Here is a 20,558-nt window from a genome sequence, read left to right as displayed (position 1 = left end):
TGTGCAGTAGGATAAGAAAAAAAAAGCAGAGGTGCTGTGGTGGTGACGGCAGGGAAGGGATGGGGGGTTAGGGTTTTACAATGATACCATATTAGAAGAGATAATTCTCAAACCTTGATTTTCTCATTAACATTCAAGGGTTTAAATAATACAAAGGAGATCAATTTGGAATCTCGTATAATTGGAAACTAGTAATTACAATAATTACAATAATGACACAATAATATTCTATTATAAAACATAGGGTTAACCGTTGTTAAAGTAGCACCTTTATCATCACAAAATTCATTTATCATAAATTCTAAATAATGCTCAAATCTTTTAAGGGTGTGGCTAAATGCACCTCCACTTTTACTGTTTATACCTTCATTTTCAAAAATATCAGTTTTATAATTTTTAAAGTCCACCCTTATATTTTCTATTTTTAAAAAAAAAAATCCTTATGTCCTTTGTTCAATCCCTTTAAATAGGGTGTTGCTAAAGTTATTTATGTTGATCGATTCAAACATACTATGGCACCAATAAATCCTTAATTCATAAAGTTATTATGCTGATCAATGCATTTATAAAATTAATATGTTGGTGCAAATGGTGGTCTTTACGTTGACCGATGCATTCAAATATTTTGCCAACACAAATGCTCTATGATGGAAGTGCAGGTATAATGGTTTACACTTATTTTATTTAAATTCTTGTTACTCAAGTGGAATCCGAATATAACACTAAAGGTGGAGGTGCATTTAACCACACCCGTTTTTTCAACTTTGATTTAACTAAAACAAATAAAGTTTAACTAAAACAAATTAAAGTTAAGATTTAACTAAAACAAATAAAGTTTAACCGAAACAAATTACAAGTGAAGTTTAACCAACATATTGTACAGTTCGGTCTGGATTAGGATTTTTTAGCTCCTTATACCGGTTTATACGAAAACTGTACATAACTTCCCAATATGTTGTATCAGAGACAAACCCGAAAGCAATTTCCAACATATAAATAAATAATCACTTTATGATGTATTAAGAATTAAAATTTAATAGGAACTTTACAATGTACAAAAAGTTTTGTTGAATTAAAATCGTACATCAATTTTTGATTAAAAAAAAGTAATATGGATGTTGAATTAAAACGTACATCAAAGTTGAATTATACAGTGATAACTTTTGAAGAAATTCAAACAATACGCATTGAAACCGTACATCAATTTTAATTGGTATAGAACGAAAACTTTTGATGAAATTTTTGAAAAGATAATGAAGACTTTTAGTTAGAATACATACCAAGAACAACTATGATGAAAATCAAAGTTGAAAAAAATTGTTTTGTTCAAGCTCTCTCTTAATATTCTTTTTTCAATCAGTGCAAGTTTTTTTTCTTCCATAGAATTTTACGTATATACCTAAATATTCAAACTATGACAACTAGATAAACCCTTAGAAAAATAGGGATATTTCTTAATACAAATTTTCAAAAATTAGAAAATACAAGGGATGATTGTATTTATTTATAAACTTCAGGGGGAGAGTGCAACCAGTAAAATTAAAAAAAATGGGAGTGCATTTAGCAACACCCTTCTTTTAAATATCAAATTAGTTACTGATTTTCTTACAAGCACATGCGTGTACTTATCCAAAGTTTGGTAGAGTTGCTAGATATGCATTGTCTATAACTCAGCAATGAACAAGTGCTTCTAAATCTTGTTTTGGTATTGGTAGAAGATTTTTAATCCATATCACCAAATTACTAAATTATTATGCATACAAGAATGGCATTTAGAAGATTCATGTAATTTTTTGTGTTCATAATTCTCAAATCACTTGTTCATTGCTGAGTTATAATATTCTTATTTAATGTTATAGGCAATGTTGTAAAACAAGGTCTCGGACGTCGACTACTTCCCGAGTAATCGCTATAAGGTAGGATGCCGACGCCTGAGTACTCTCCGCCTAGGTCAAGTACTCCTCGGGTACTCTCAACTCCGACTAGAGAGCGTTTAGCGACTTTTGCGACCATGGTTCTAGGATGACCAAAAAAGGAAATGGATGATGCTATTCAAGATATCACTCCCAATAATACAAGAGTGGTGAAAATAAAATGGAATGAGAAGAAACTCTAAACTGAACAGTGAACACCTTTTGATTTGCAATTTCCTTATTATGTGGTTTTTTCGAAATAATCATATATCACTTCAAATGTTTGACGTTAGATAGTTTTTAGGGTGCGAATTCATAAGTTTTAGTTTTATAATACGATAAACAAGTCGCATTCATGTCAACAAACGACTATTTGTATCATGTTCGGTTTAATGTGCCTCATACATATTGACAGCGGAAGACGGTGATACTTCTATCACCGTTAACATCATCATCATCGTCATATTACTGTGTGTTTGATATGAATATGTATCTGTATATGCAGAGAATAGAGATGCACATAAAGTTGGATATTTCTGTAAATATCTTGCTAACTATAAAATGATACATAATGTTCGTATATATACCTATCTAATTGGCGGTTAAGAGTGATAACCGCCACTAACATAATAACCTATAATAATTATAATAATATTACATAATAATAAAAATAAATATATATGCTAAGTTTATATTCGAACAATACACTTTTTGGTTTGGTGTTGGGTTCGAAGAATTGTAATTGAAATATTACAGAAATTTGATAAGACAATTTCTCAGAGTAAAACGGATTTGATAGGAAGACGATTTCTCTTAGTTACAGCCTTTTAAATTTAATATTTTTCATACGATTATAAATATTTTAAACCTTTAAATATGGGCAGCCATACTGCTAATTTCGAGCAGCCTCTGCCAGTTTCCAGTAATATGAAGGTGGTACTTGTTTTGTGGATGTAATACCTGTTATGCTATTGCTTTTTACCTTCTTCTGTGCTGTTGAGATTTATTGCAATAGGATTTCCTTTCCTTGTAAAAATTTTCAACGGGTTTTGAAACCAGATTTACAAAAGCAGATGGTTATGGTTATTGTTGCTCTTTAATTTATATTTTTGATGTTGGAATTGTTATTTCGTTTTCCATTGTTTGTAACTATTATTCTGTTGTTGAACAATGGTAGCATATTTGTTTGCAATAAACAAAAAACTGGAAAAAAGTAGAGGGGAAAACACTTGATGAGCTGCTAGTGAGAATGTGAGATTATTGATAAAAAATACTTGTTGGAACAGACTACCTGCTATGATGCAAGGTTATATATAACTGTAAAACTCAAAACAAACTACATAATAATCTAACAGTCTGCTCTAATAGTTTCCTTTAAATACTTGCTTGGTAAACCAAACGTAATCTGAAAATAGAATGATGTTTTTATCTGGTTTTGTAAGCTAAACGACACTGAGGAATGAAGTAGGGTTGGGAGGTGTTGGTATTTGGACGGTCCCTTCAAGCATCAACACCACTCTTTTTATCGAAGGGCGGAGAGATGGCTCCTCTTGAACACACCAAAGCCCTATTTTGACCATTTGTTCGAGCCTGCTCTTTTCTACATCCTCATCATAATCCACCAGCTTCAATAGCTCATCTGCTGCATAACACTCGTACACCCAGTCTTGAAGAATGGCTTCACTGTCAGGAAGATTGTCGTCCACATTCCTCCGACAACATAAAATGTTAAACAAAACAATTCCAAAACTATAAACATCCACCTTAACTGTTATCGGTAGCCCCTTGTGCCATTCAGGCGCAACATAGCCCCTTGTTCCTCTAATCAAGGTGGAAGTTTTAGTTTGATCATGTTCAAGTAGTTTAGCCAACCCAAAATCAGAAATCTTGGCACATCCATACTCATCCATAAGTATATTTTGTGGCTTAATATCACAGTGGATTATTGGGTTTTCACATTCTTCATGTAGGTAAAGGATGCCATGAGCTATATCAACTGCCATTCTTATTCTTTGCATCCAACACGGCTTTGGCTTGCTTTCTGTGGCTGCGAATAGTATATCTGCAAGTGATCCTTGAGTCATATACTCAAAAACCAGTAGCCTTTCGGGACCTTCACAGCAGTAACCGAGCAACGTTGTTAGGTTGCGATGGTGTGTTCTCCCGATCACTTTCATTTCAGTTTGAAATTCTCGTTCTCCTTCTTGTGCCAATTCTTCTTTCAATCTCTTCACTGCGACCTGTCTCATGGAGCTCTCTATGATACCTTTGTAAACTATCCCAAATGATCCTCTACCCAGTTCTTCTTCAAAACCATTTGTAATTTTTTCTAACGCCGCATAAGAAAATGCCCGAGGCCCCGTGTCCTCGAATAACTGGACACTTAGATTCTCAGATATCTTTTTGTATGCCCAAACTTGAGCTCTATACATGATTACTCCAGAAAATAGTAAAACAAGTACAGCAAATGAGATGAGTGAAGCCCCAATAATCATGATATCCTTTTGTCCCACTTTCTTGACACGAATGGATTTATTAGTTGGATTTGTTCCATTATTTAGAGTTGATGTATATACTTTAATCAACCCAACACTGGACTCGCTATCAGTTACTTCCACGTATCTTAACGGGAACCTCTGCAACTTGCATTCTTGTCCGTTGAACAGTGCCGCCTCACAGTTGCAATCCTCTAGGCAAGCAGAGGAGCACTCTTCTTGTGTTGGTGCTTTTGGGATGATATATGCGGCATCTTCCCATCGAACATTATCCAAATTTGTCATATGGATTGTGGTACCTGCATTTTGAATGTTGCAGCTTTCTACGGTCTCCTTTCTCAGGCAGCCCAAACTCCAACGCTCTAGATTCACAACTTCAAACCCTGGTACACATTGACATCTTGCATTATCATTCATGCTCAAACAATACGCGTTTATGCCACACAGACCCGGCCCTATACACTTATTTGGTGACAACGCCCATATGGCAGATCCATTGCTGCCCATGTTAGTCAGATTATGATAATACAATCTAAAGATACCGTCCACATCAAATTTCATGAGATACAGTTCATCTTTTGTCGCATTTCCTCCTTGGGTAAGATTATTGATAAAGAAGGTAGAATTTTGCAACAGATAAAGAAAACCATTAGAATCAAGATTTAGTGTCACGTTAGGTCCAGCTGTGTATGTGCCGGTAGCCCAGTATGCATGATCTTCGGTCCCTCTATTTGGGTACAGCACGAGGTTCCCATCGGTTTGCATACTGAGCTTGAACACCCCAATCGACTGATCTGTCTCCGAGGCACTTGAAAACATCGTTTGGCCGGGCTGGAGATGTTGACCGGCCAAAAGGGTCTCGGTTGGGTGGTCAAAGCTTTGCCAAAGTACCCTCTTCCCTTTGGAATCGTAGATCACAAAGTTACCGGAGTCTTGCATGGAAGCAAAAGAAGCACCACCAGCATCAATTATATTGATATGCTGACCCTGTGTTTGTTCCACGGAGAGCTTTCCATCAGATGTGAATCTCAAAGTAGCATTACTTGAGAATGGAAGGGTGTCACGACTAGCCGTCCAGACTACAGTCCTTTCTGGAATCCCGGCCATATATATACCAACCGCGTAGCCACGCGTTTGTGGGTAGAAACCGAAGGCGAATAACCCCGATGGCGACAACCAAGAGGTGGTGGCACCAGTAGGCTTTAAAGAAGAACCTCTGGTTACATTAGATTGGGATTTTGCTGTACCGAAGGCAAGGGAAATAGTGCACACAAAGGCAAAGGCAATAAAGTTCGCCATATGTGAATGTGAAAGGGAAATATCCATATATTTTATTGTGTATTTTTTTATATAAGAAAAAATGTGGCAAATGGAAGTCTTATAGCCGTGTGGGGAAGGGTGGCCTGTCGGATATGGTTGTTTGTTTGTGTCGTGTAACTACTTTATATTTACATAAAAATAATTTTCTATTCCTATTTCACAACGTTATGTTTGTTGGTTACATAAAGACCACTTTTGTGAGTTAACCCTAATACTGTTGTATATAAACCTTCTTTTATTTATTTTTTTATGTTGTAATATATACATCTTTGCGTTGCATCGTGCAAAGAAATTCCTCTAGTTATATATTAATATGCAAATAGTATAACACCCAGCAGATTCAGAAATTCAGCAAAAAGAAATATCTCTCGTTTAGTCTAAATGTATGAAAAAGCAAAGAAAGCAATGTCAAGTAAATCATCTTTATTACTATTTTTTTCTTAGCCGTGTCAAGGACGGTGGGGACCAGGAGATTATTCGTTTGGAAGTCAAGTTATGAGTTTGATTTATCGACTTGTTTGTAAAATTATTATTTTTTTTTTAACGGCCAACGAATCCTTCAAATGGGCTACTTGCGAAATTCACCACATCGGAATACACCCGTCTCCGAACTAGGGAAAACCCTCACCTAGGGCAGAAGCCCGTGAACACTCGCCCAAAGGCACGACAGTGCGGTGAGGTAAAACCCATTCAGTTCAAGGATCGAACTAGCGATCGCCGCCTACTCGTCTAGTCTCCCATTATCACCAGGTGCCGCTGAAAACTAATGGGGAGAAGCAGGAATTGAACTTGAGTCTCTTAGAAACACAAGTCTCTCCCTTACCACTCCACCACAAGCTCATTGGCTGTTTGTAAAATTATTTAATTTTAATAAATAAAAGCAGAAAAGATATTATGAAATCATTAATTGTGTACTGTAGATTAATTGAAGAAAAGTTGGATTTAACAGACAGGGTCAAAATATAATAACAGAATATAATAATAAAATTGTTTCGGTAGGAAAGCTTTTTTTTTTTTTTTTTTTTTTTTTTTTAAACGGCAAAGATTACATAACACTACTCTTAAATTATATCAAATTTTACCCTATGTCAGGAATTGAACCATGTTCTCTCCCTAAAAGGCACAAAGTCTCTATCAACCCACCAAAGTGGTGATGACGTTTTAGTAGGAAAGTTAGAAAGCAATAATATCCATTAGATTTAAAATAAATGATTAAGATTAAATGGGTGGAAATGAACAAAAAAAGAGACGCTTGAGTTTGTTTAACGGTATTTTATTTAATTCAAGACAATAGTTTATCTCTCCTCTAATTCCCTATGTTTTTTGAAACGTTAATAACTATTTCATACGACATTATTTTTTTATAAAAACTGCAGCATAAAAAAACAATTGGCTACTGGCTGCTGTCACCCTCAACTATCACTTTGACGCCTGTCATCTCCAACTTAACACTTAGTGTGTCTTGTCAACCCGTCGTTAACCAAACACTAACCGAGTTATGTTTTTATCTTACGTCTCACTCCTTTTCCTATGTGGCATTTATGACGTGGCACCAAATCCCTTTAAAACCTTGTTATAGTGAAGTACAAACCCTAATCTTCATCTTGTACCTTACGTTCTTAAGCAACCAGTACCACCACCACCGACACCTTACTTTCACCGGCTAATCATTTTAGAATTGAATCCCACACATTTTGCAGACCTTATTCGTGTCCATTTGAAACCTAAAATTTTAAACAATTTCGTTTAAAACACCCAATTCAATCATGTCCCGTTTCGAATCAAGTTGGGTATAAACATCGAACCAAAAAAATCGCTTAGACTTCCAATCATTTTCTCCAGATCCCATTTCTCTCTCTCTATCTATCTATCTCTCTCTCTCTCTCTCTCTATATATATATATATATATATATATATATAAGTGAAAGTGTATTGTACATTTTGCCTTAACGTACGAGCGTATACAATCTCAAGTTCTCATATTATAAGCCCAGAAAGGAAATCTCGCATGTGGAAAAAACTAGAAATCACATGTTAAAAAAACAATTTCGCATGTTAAAAAAAATTTCGCATGTTGTTCAAAAAGTCCAAACCCGCATGTTCAAAAAAATCGCATGTTGATATTGCATCTTACGCATCGTACGTTAAGGTAATTTGTCCAATAACCGGCCAATATATATATATATATATATATATATGTATATATATATATATATATAGGGAGAGGATCATCAGAAAACTACATATATGTGAGAAAACTAGAAAACTAACTAAAAGCCACTAAAAAGGAGGGGGAGACTTTTAATGAGGGGGGGGGGGGACTTTTAATGAAGGAGGGGTAAAATTGGAACAAAAAATATATAACTTTTCAAACATTTCCCATTTCTCCATACGTTATCATTTTAAAACAAAAATGGCACCATAAGATCACAAATTTTCTTATCTTTCATTCAAGTATATTCGAGCATATTTTTTATGACATAAAAAAAGATTTATGATGTCGTCTTGTTTTCAATACTATTATTATAGTAGTGCACCTGTGCAGTACAACATGTACTACAATGTGCATTACATGCTTAAAATTAGCTTTTTGAGTCTAGTTTAGCTTTTTAGGGTTAGTGTTTTTGGAGGTTTAGGATTAGGATTAGGTTTTTGGGTGTGGGGGGGAGGGGGGTTTAGGTTTTTGGGGGGTGGGGGTGGGGGGTTTAGGTTTTTTTCGGGTTTATGTTTAGGGTTTAGTTTTAGGTTTTCGGGAGGGTGGGGGGTTTAGGTTTTTGGGGGGTGGGGGGAGGGGGGTTAGGCTTTTGGTGGGAGGGTGAATTTAGGTTTTTGGGGGGTGGGGGGTTTAGGTTTTTGGGAGTGTCGGTGGGGGGTGGGTTAAGTGGTTTAGGCTTTCCGTATTAATGCACATGTGTACTACAACCAAAAAAAAAAATTTTTTTTTGAAAATTTTTTTCCATACATAAAAAGTAACGATTTTTCTATAAAAAATTGTAAAAAAAAATGGGTATGTTTTTTAGGCTTTTTAGTTAGTTTTTTGGTTTTCTCATTTAAACTAGTTTTCTCATGATCCATCCCCTATATATATATATATATATATATATATATATATATATATATATATATATATATATATATATATATATATATATATAGGGGAAGGTTCATTGGGGAACACTAAAAAAGTGGGGAACAACGGGGAACCCGATCAAACGAACTCCGATTGGACTCATTCCAACGACGTTGGAAATGGCTCGTCGAACCCTAACTAAGATCTCTTAACCCTAAACCCTAAATCCTAAACTCTGAACCCTAATGCTAAAAAATAAGGCTAAAACCTAAGCTAAAACGTAAAATCTAAACTATAAACCCTAAAAGCTAAACCCTAAAGGCTAAATCTAAAGGTAAACCCTATAGCTAAACCCTAAAGCTAAACCCTAAACCCTAAAGCTAAACTCTAAACCCTAAAGCTAAACCCTAAGGCTAAGCCCTAAAGCTAAACCCTAAAAGCCAAACCCTAATATATTTAGGGTTTAGGGGTTATGATTTAGGGTTTAGGGTTAAGAGATCCTAGTTAGGGTTCGACGAGACGGTTTCAACACCGCTGGAATGAGTCTAATCAGAGTTCGTTTGAGTCGGTTCCCCAATGTTCCCCACTTTTTTAGTGTTCCCCAATGAACCTCACACTATATATATATAGGGTGGGGTTCGGCTACAAAGTCCATTTTTCCTACAAAGTGTACAAAGTCATATAACACCACAATTTCATCGATAAAACACACTCAAAACCAAAAATAACATAGTGAAGATCACTAAAACACAATATCCAAACCATAACAATCCAAAAAAACTTCAAACACATCATCCTAGAACTATGAATATAAAACACAACAGGATAATCAACATAAAACACACTAATGTTAGTCATTTAATAATCAAAGCCTTATCATCCAAAACACAACACAAAACCCACAAATATGGCGTTTAGTAATCTTCACTTTTTTATTTGGGCGGTTTTGAGTATGTTTTATGGTTGACATTATGGTGTTTTATGACTTTTTATACTTTGTAGGAAAAATGGACTTTGTAGCTAACTCCCACCCTATATATATATATATATATATATATATAGGGTTAGGTTAATGTACAAATGCCCTTATCGTACATTACGTACGCTACAATCTCAGCCGTCCGATTTTTTGTAACAATTTTGCATGTTAGTTTTTTTAACATGCGATTTCATCAAAATTACCACATGCGAAATTGTTACAAAAAAAACAACATGCTATTTCATCAAAACTATCACATGCAAAATTGGTACAAAAAAACAACATGCGAATTCATCAAAAATTATCACATGCGAAATTGTTATAAAAAAACAACAGCTATTTCATCAAAATTATCACATGCGAAATTGTTATAAAAAAGACAACATGCGATTTTAAAATGCGGGAAGATGATCTGACGGCTGAGATTGAAGCGTACGTAATGTACAATAAGCAATATTGTACAGTACTCTTTACCTATATATATATATATATATATATATATATATATATATATATATATATATATATATATATATATATATATAGGGTTCCTAAGAGAAGTCCACCCTATTTGAGAAACTTGAGAAGCATTCTGGACCACACATTTCCCTAAGCTTTTCGTAATATACACATATGTATAGTTTAAAATTGACTATACACATATATGTATATTGTCAAATCTTGAATTATACACATATGTATATAGTCAGTTTTAAACTATATATATGTGTATATTATGAAAAGCTTAGGGAAATGTGTGGTCCAGAATGATTCTCAAGTTTCTCAATTAGCCTAGTGTTTCTCACACAATCCTAACCCTATATATATATATATATATATATATATATATATATATATATATATATATATATATATATATATATATATATATATATATATATATATATATATATATATATATATATATATATATATATATAGAGAGAGAGAGAGAGAAAGTGTAAAATACAATAAGGCTTAACGTATATCGCGTACAACAACGTGCGTGATTTTGTTCCCTAACATGCGTGATTAATGTTTTCAACATGCGTGATTATTGTTTTCAACATGCGTGATTTGGGTTTTTGAGTTTATAACGTGCGTGAGGTCGTACGTTAAGAGTTATTGTACGTTAACCTTCCTATATATATATATATATATAGGGTATGGTTCATGCGAGAACCACTTTTATTGCGAGAACCGCGAGAACCAGTGTGAACACATGGCATTATTGTAAATACATAGAACTATCAAATAACCGCCTCACGTCCCTGATTATCTTCTAGTTTGGATTTCAAACAAACATTAAATCACAATACATCAATAATTCACATCCGATACATCTGATAACCAACAATCATCGTAATCATCGTCAATCCGTGCGATTCATCCTACAAAATCAAGATATACGCTCCACGATATCAGATACCAGCAGTTCGTCATCAAAATTAGTCGATATCAGTGCATTAACAACATAATCATCAATCGCACATTCGTATTCCAATCTAAATTAGGGCAAAAAGATCGTAATCATCGAGGTTTGTTGCACAGATAGGGATAATCGGAAGAACACACGTCGTCTAACGGACTATCGATTCGTTCCGTGAATTTGTAAGTTTATACACCTTGTTTTGTAGTCGTATATGATAAAACAACTATTAACCGTCGATTCAGACATGTTATTATGTGGTTATTACATTTAAACAGTTGTTTCATTATTGAAAATTGTGGTATATATGTTTTTTAGTGAACAGAAGGGCTAATGTTGTGATGAACTATATGTAATGCGGTACTGATGTGTTGTTTTATGTATTTTTTTATTAAGGAATGATGTTATGTGCATAATGTTTGATATGATTGGCAACACGCAAGTTGATTTGGTAAATGATAGGGTTTTTACTACTGAATTATGATTGTCGACAAGTTATGTGGTGTTAATGCAGGACAGAATAGGCTTATACTGAATAGTCAGAATAGACTTATACGGAACAGGATAATAAGATAATTTTATGATCTATACAGTTAATGCACATGTGCATTAGCACGACATAATAGGCTGATACAGAATATGCTTATACGGAACATGATAATAAAATAATTTTATGATTATTGATATTATTTTTTAGTATTTTATTATTTTTTTTGTTTTGTATATTATTGTAGATCAACAATGGGAAAAAATCGAAGAAAGTAACTTTTGTTTTGAGATCAATGGATGAAGGGTCAAAAAAAATATCGGATGCAATGGAAGATGATTATGCGACATGCAATGGAAGATGATTACGCGACAGTTAAACAAAGAGTTATGCACAAATGCATATTTTTCCAGATTATTTCAATTAGGTCAGTGATATGGATGCAAATGTGCAGTTAGGCACATGTGCATAATTTGAGAGAATATGTTAATAAGGTCATTCATGTTGTTGTACATGTGCATAGTTATGCACATGTGCATAGTTTGCCAGAATATGTTAACAATGTAATTTATGTTGATGCACATGTTCATAGTGTATATAGTAATGATAAAGTTAATGTTAATGCACATAGTCATTGAGATTGTATGTTTGTTAATCATATGTTTTTTTTTGTTTTTTTATTATCGTAGATCGATAACGGAAAAAAAATCAAAGAAGGTAACTTACGTTTTGAAATCAAGGGATGAAGAGTCAAATAAATGCCGAATGCAATGGAAGATGATTACGCAACGGTTAAACAAAGAGGTAAAAAGGTTGACTAATATTCGATGATGCAGTTGGGAGTTTATGCACATGTGCATCCCTTTATTACTTTCATGTTAAATGATATCATTTATGTAAACACATTAAATATATCACATGTAGGTGCACAAGAAGAAAAAAAAGCATAAAGAGGAGGACAAGTGAGCGAAATCACTGTGAAAAAATTGAACAAGTAAACGAAATCCCTTTATTACTTCACATATTGCAGGTTGTTCGCTATGCGACATATGGAGATGTATAAAGGGAGTGGTGAGAAGTTTGATTGCATATTCAACAAAGATAAAGAAATTCAAGACTTGCAACCTAAGAACCTGAGGGTGAAGATAGCAACAAAAAACTGTCGTTATCAGAGGCGAATGATCACGTTCGTGAATATATGATGTATTATGTTGTTTGGTAGAGGGAATGTTGGTACTACACATGTGCATAGTTTGAAATAACATACATATTGGTATTGTATAATGTATTACAGATGGTTATATTTGTTAATTTAGGATGTACTATGTTGTTTGGTATAATATATGTTGGTGGTGCATATGTGCAATAATGATTGTTGATCGGATTATGTGATTCTTATGATGAGGGTGTTATATTTACTTGTTGTAACTGTGTTAATGTTAGTAATGCACATGTGCATTAATAAAAAACAATAAACATGTCGGTAATGCATGTGTACATTTTGAAATATTGTATTTTTGTTTAGATCATATTACATATGTGGTACCCTATTACGTATGTGGTACCACATTACATATGTTGATGTATATGTAAGGAAAATGGATTACATGTAATTAAAAAATATACATGCATGCACATGTGCATTGTTCGAAACAATAACCATGTGTAATGAAATGGTAAACATGTATGCACATGTGCATTGGTCAAAACAGCAACGATGTTATCGTGGAGTGAAACAGTAAACATGTATGCACATATGCATTGTGCGAAACAGTAACCATGTCAATATAATGCACACGAGCATTATCATTTTATATATAACGACATTTTTTTAACAGAACAAAATGCCATATATTCAAACTAGGACTCCAGCCAGGAACTCAAGAAGTACGCTTACGATAAACATATAAACTCCTAATTTTCTATTACATTCACACCACTAGTGTACCACTCTTCAGTCACTAAATTCTCCATTTTGGCTCTAATTCTCCATTTTGGCTATGACTTTCATCCACAACAGAGTACACTCCTTGACTTGTTTAAGTCTTCTAGCATTTGAAATCTGCACGACTTTGAATACATTCTCATTTCTGCTCGACCATATGATCCATAATGTAGCCATCACTATGCAGTTAACTGCCTTTTTTTTTTCTTCTTATGAATCTCCAGCTTACAGGAAAATCTTTTACTCCCAACCATGCTCCAACCATCCACCATAGCGTTATGGACATCAAACACGTAATGAGAATGTGTTCAACAGTTTCTTGCTCGTATTCGCAAACCGGGCACAATGTGTTGCTGGTCTGAATTACCCCTTTTTTCCAGCACCGTCTTTGTCGGTAACCTGCCTTCGACGCCTTTCCATGCTAAAATATTGGCTTTAGGTGTAGCCCAGTCGTTCCAGGTCATTACAAAGCCACTCGACAGGTCCCCGCTTGTGACACACAAATCCTCTCTAACGGTTTTAACATTAAAAGTCGACTTATTTTCCGAGTGCCAACCCCACCCATCTTGACCCATCTTCATTCTGGTGTCTCTCAGCAGTGCAAAAAGCTGCATAAACTCCACCAATGCCTCCCCGGTTGTCGGCTTGTTCTTCCATTGCCAATCCCACACAGTCACCTCCCCTATTTTTTGTAGTTGTCCGCCACCCAAGACAATTTGTTTGCTGACATTCTGCACATAATTGGATAGTTCTCCATAAGGCTCTTGTTCAGAATCCATAAATCAACGACATAGTCTAATTTACAACATAATGCACATGTGCATATAATTAAATACAATATCATTTACAATCAGCATAATGCACATGTGCATATAATTTAATACAACATCATTTACAGTAAGTATAATGCACATGTGCATATCATTTAATACAATATCATTTACAAAGTATATACATCATTTACAGTCAACATAATACCTTTAGTCACAAAATAGAATGAATTGCAACTCTTGATGTTCTGTATTTGTAGGTGTATTGTGACTGTCAACTGTATTATCAGCAGATGGACCAACCACCACCGTAACCACCATCGTCCCCAAGCCCGATAGTGGCGGTATTCAGCTCTCCTCTAACATGAGCAGGAACTGTCACAGTAGCTCTGCGCATTAAGAGTGAATTTGGTGATGCTGACACGGCATTTGTAGAACGGTTAAATCCCACAGATTGGTTTCCTGGGCGAGACGTTACCGTAGGGCCCGCTCGGGTGCCATTTGTGGCTGAGAGTTGCGGACCAGGAGACGCAGCCAAATTGTTGGAATTAGTTGGTCAGGCTGATGGTTGACCACCAGCGAAATTCGGGTCTAAACCGTTAAACTCCTAAGCAACATGTTCCATGATGAAGGGCCGAAACTGTGGATAGGGTAACGAGCCTCCAACTGTAGGACCGCCTTTCGATGACGTTGCAGGTTGCAACCAAACTTGATCACCCACAAAGCACCTCATGTTAACCGCAAAATTTTTCCAGTAAATTATCCGAATCCAATACGGGCCACGAAGAACAAACGATACATCAATTGGTAACAGAGAACTAGGAACGATTCCCAGGCCACCTCGGCTAGCCACAGTAGCAGCAGTTAACATGGAAGATGCACCAGGGTTTCCACCAGGACCCGTACCGGGACCAGAGACATGACCAACATTTGGATTTGTACCATTTGGCATCTGCCCATTAACATTTGCTCTTGATAGTGTCGGGACAGATGAAGCCGCACTAGAAACTGCAGAAACCGGAGTAGCCCATGCAGGACGTGTTGCAACAGCAAGAGCATGCAAAGGTCCTGCTGTCAGACAAATGCAGTCCAAAAGAGATGAAACTTCTGCCCCGTTGATAAAATCCTCGAGAAACTGAAAAAAAAACAGAACCTTAATCAATCAATCAATCACAGTTTAATACCTGATAAAGGGATAAAACCATCTGAGTTTTTGCAGATTAGTACCGAAACATTCTTTTGCGTGAATAAAGGCTTACACTTATTAAAATTTACCAAAAAGTAGACTTTTAATCTAATCTATAATTATATAACAACAGGGATGAAAAACAGCAGCTTCTTTTGGGTATTAGACGAGCTAACAGACAACTTGTTGCCCGACTACCTGCTATTGCTTTGTAATTGCCCATTTTTGTGTGGAATGATATTGTCGGGGTTTCTATTAAAAAAAAGTTTCAGTATTTCTTTAGTGCGTTTATTAGATACACTATTGATGGATCACCTTGCTTTAAGAAAAAAAACAAGCTCGACTCACCACGATACATATCGCGAAACGTCCACGCATTGTCATGTAAATCTCTGGCCAAAGCTCTTATGCAGGCGGCTGCATAGAAAAGTCAAAAAACTGGATAAAAGCGTTTCAGGTCAAAAACACGAAAGTTTGGTTATACCAAACTGGGTATTCGGTATTTAGTTCGGTTTAAAACCGTTTTTCAAACTGGGTATTCGGTATTCAGTTCAGTTTAAAACCGTTTTTCAAACTAGGTATTCGGTATTCAGTTCGGTTTTCAAAAATCTGAATCTGGTTCGAGCCAAATTGTTCGGTTTTCAAAAATCTGAATTTGGTTTGAGCCAAATATCACATAATTTTTTAGAGTAAACTGCCATTTTGGTCCATGTGGTTTGGGCACTTTTGCCATTTTAGTCCAAATCTCAAGCTTTTTACATCTGGGTCCCTGTGGTTTGCATTTTGTTGCCATTTTAGTCCAAAATCCAAAAACCCTATATTTTGACTGTTGAAAACTGATTATTTTGTCCTTTAGTACAGGGGCATTTTGATCATTTTTTAAATTTCATTTTTTTTAACAATAAAACCCAGATCTGCATAATCAGCTCTCTCTCTCTTCTCTCTCTCTCTCTCTATATATAGCACCACCACCTCCCACCTCTCCCTCTATTCTCTCTCTCTCTATAGCACCACCACCACCGCCGCCACCACCTCCTCCCCCTTTTCACCACCGCCACTCTGAACTAAAATCGCATCTCTGAACTTCAGCGATTCATCATCATCCACCACCGCATCTTTGAACTAAAATCGCTACTCTCTCTCTTCTCTGAACTACCACCACACCACCACCACCACCCCCACCCCCACCACCGCATCATCCCAACCACCACCATCCCAATGCCGCCAACACAAATAGCAGACTAAAACAATAATCGAAACAAAATTAACTACAAATAAGAAGAAGAAGAAGAAGAAGAAGAATTAAAGAACAAACGTTTCTTAGCCTGAAGAAGATTCCGTCCGATTGAAGGGTCAGATGTGAAGACACCATCTGCACACACAAATCGAAGATTAGAAGTTGATTTGACCTAAAAACAGTATAAAACCACATCAGAAACCAGAAACAAACAAACAAACCTGAAATGGAAACAGGAGAGGAGAAACAGGTGGAGAGGCAGCATAGAAAGAGAAACGAGATCAACATCTTCATACTTGTTGAAGAAGAAACCATAATGGATTGAATTTAGGGTTTTTACAGGATGAGATACTGTGGAGAACAGATAGATCCAGGATATGTATGTATGTATGTATGTATGTATGTATGTATGTATGTATACGTGACAGCCAATATTCTTCACGCGGTATCACGGATGGACATTTTCAATCTAACCAGCTTGTCCGGTAGTTGATTTATTTGGGGTTTTATGTTGTTTATAGAGAGAGAAGAGAGAGAGAAGAGAGAGAGTCAGTTAGGGTTTTATTTGGGGATGATGATGATTTATTTGGGGAAGAAAATGTTAATTAAGAAAATGTTAAATGAAAAGCAAAATGACCAAAATGCCCCTGAACTAAAAGACAAAATAGGAGGTTGCAAAAGTCAAAAAATGGGGTTTTTGAATTTTGGACTAAAATGGCAACAAAATGCAAAACACAGGGACCCAGATATAAAAAGTTTGAGATTTGGACTAAAATGGCAAAAGTGTCCAAACCACAGGGACCAAAATGACAGTTTACTCTTTTTTTTAATTAGCCGAGTACAATTACAATTTTAACTCAATCTTATATAGCCCAACCCAATCCAAGAACAAATAATGGTAAAAATTCTCTAAAACAAATAATGGCCTTTTGGTCACAAGCTATTAACTCTATGGGTCAGTTCAGCGACCTTTTGATTAATAAAGCAAATATAATAAAAGAAAACCATGTACATGTTGACAAATTTTACAAATCCACTTATGGCTAGGTCTAGCCCTCCAACAAACATCTACAATCAATCAAGGGTTAGCCGCGAATAAAATAAAATAACAATTTGATTCAACTTCACATGATATATAAAAATTTAAAAATATATATACTGACTGCAGTATTGTTAAAATCTCCATCAGCATGAGGACCACCATTCAACATATGGACCACCATTTAACATATAACCACATGTCCACATCTAAATGTTCAGTTATAAAGGGTAACTTACATTGGGTTCTTCAAAAGCGGTACCATACCAAGCATCCAATTTACTCACGAGGCAAAAACTAAAACAAAAAATTGGTTAGATTTGCTAGTAATTTCAGTAAAAGATTGGTTAATCTTATCATCAGTCGGATTGTTGACCATTCGATTGCAAGGAGAGAGCCATTTAGCTTTAACGATCTATAACTGCAGAACGAAGACATCACATTCGAAGCTAAACAAAACCCCTGATTCAACCAGGAAAACACTATATGAAACATCTAATTTAGACATACCAAATCAAAAACAAAACCCTTGGATTCACTAAACTTGTTTTTTATCAAAAAGTTTAAGGAGCTTACAAGAGCATCACTTCCAAAACCAAGGTACCACAAAATCAGCTCAGTTTACAACTGAGCATCAGTTGTAAACTGATGAACATGCAAATATACACTTACTGCCTCTGTAATCTTCCGAGTTTACCAATGCTTAGAAATTTAGACCCTCAAATATCCATATACAGCTAGTTTATGACAAAACCCCAACTTTAAAACTTGTATCCAAACCGAACTACTAAATTTTCTTCAAAATTAGGGTTTATAGAAACTCTTTTTAATTTCTTGAGAAAAGTAATAAAAAAGGCACATCCCCCTTCGGCATCTGAAAAGTAAAGAACAACCACCATCAAACGTCATATTTATGATATTGGAGCCAAGAATTCATGAAATCAGAAAAAATAAACGATTCTACCACTGAGTGTTATTACCTCGTTGCCGGAGAAAGCTTGTTTAAGCCCTAGATTGCCGAAATCTCCGTTTACTAAAGCCTAGTTTGAATGAAATCGAACATGTAGTCATGAATCCGAACCAAAATCTTATCAATATTGACATCACTCTTGAACAGCTCCACCATCGTACCACATCTACCATAGCCGCCACCAGATCTGTCATATAACCGACGGTTACACCTCTGCCTAAGATAGTACTGCTGCTGACTGAACTTGCGACACCCTTTACTAATGATCGTTGCTCAACAATTTGGAATCAATAGACAAGAATAAGAATGGGTAAATTTGTGGATCTGGTGTTGATGTTTACAGAGAAAGAGGTGAGAGAAGACATAGAATATGGTGTGATTTAAATTTCAAAAATACTTTTCCTCGCCTTTATTGTGCAAGCTTCAAAATCCTGCCCAACATATTTCAGGGGGTTTGAAAATTCATCTGTATCGGATTGTACAATAAGCTTTAAACGCTTATACATGTTGAAAAAGTGGCAAATGACCATTTCTGCCCTTCCAATATGCATTATATATATAGTATAGATATATAGGGAGCCGCTAAAATGAAAACCATCCCCAGTTGTAAGAACCTCGAGAACTCCTCTCCACCAACCAAACTTTAACACCTATACACTATTATTTTAAAACCCCAAGGTTATTTTGGTAAATTTACTTAAATGTCAAATCCATCTCAATCTCTGTCTCTTTCTATTTTAAATGTGCAGACCTTTCTCTCTCTTTACAAAATTGAAACCCTCATCTCTCATCTCATCTCTCTCAAATCTTCATCATCTTCACACAATTGAAACCTTCATCTCTCCTCTCATCCCAGAAGTGCCGCCGCTCACGGCAGAAGTGGCCACCTACAGCAGTCGGTAGTTATGCCCCGTCGCCGTAGTGATGCCCCCGTCACCGTCATCGTCAACCACCATCAGAAAACGTCGGTAGTGATGTCGCTGTCGTGGGTGTGCTCCGGTGACCCACAGGTGTGCTCCGGCGACGAAGTTTGTCATCGTTTGTGTTGGTGCATATGTCTATTGACTTCATCATGTGTCGAGGCTTGTAATAGAAATGATAGGACTAGGTCACGGAGTTCGAAGAAAACTGAAGAAAATGAGACTTTATATTATAATATTAGATAGAAAAAGGCAAGGTGGCATTATTATAAATAAGGTGAACTTCCTTATAAGCCTTGGCCTATAAATAGGTGACTTAGTCATTTCATTTGTAACTTTGTGATTTTGGAGCCAAGGTGCTGCCAAATTGTCTCCAGCCATTGTATCGTCACGTTAATCAATAAAAGAGACTTGTAAAGCGTATAACAAGCTAAACGAAGATCAAATATTTGTATTCCGCCTCTGATTTGATCCGAGAACTCTTTGTATTACCATAAAGCCAGACAATGTTATGATCTGAGCGTTTGGTGTGAAAGTGGTGAATGGTACGATAACAGAGTGTGTTACACTTGTGGTGTTCAAGGACACATTGCTGTTAACTGCCAGAATCAGTGGTTTGAGATGAGGAGATGCTATAACTGCCAAATCAAAGGACATATTGCTAGAGATTGCCCAATGAGATCAAATGAAAGATCCAAGGCTGAATCTCAGAAAATGGCAAAAAAACCAGTCAAAGTCAAAGAAAAGTCCAAGGAACTGAAAATTCCAGAACAGAAAGTGAAGCTTTCACAAGGGCAG

The 20,558-nt window shown here is 35.7% G+C and overlaps 1 protein-coding gene across 1 annotated transcript; it reads right to left on the bottom strand.

Moving 5' to 3' along the window:
• Positions 1-3,140: 3,140 nt before the first annotated feature.
• LOC110872923 (G-type lectin S-receptor-like serine/threonine-protein kinase LECRK3) lies at positions 3,141-5,727 on the bottom strand. The gene has a single exon (XM_022121830.2). It carries the CDS (start codon positions 5,705-5,707, stop codon positions 3,356-3,358), a length of 2,352 nt encoding a protein of 783 aa, XP_021977522.2. The 5' UTR covers positions 5,708-5,727; the 3' UTR covers positions 3,141-3,355.
• Between the last annotated feature and the right edge of the window lie 14,831 nt (positions 5,728-20,558).

The sequence above is a fragment of the Helianthus annuus genome, chromosome 8 (genome assembly GCF_002127325.2).
Source record: "Helianthus annuus cultivar XRQ/B chromosome 8, HanXRQr2.0-SUNRISE, whole genome shotgun sequence".
Lineage (NCBI taxonomy): Eukaryota > Viridiplantae > Streptophyta > Magnoliopsida > Asterales > Asteraceae > Helianthus > Helianthus annuus.
This window is presented reverse-complemented; position numbering and strand designations above follow the sequence as displayed.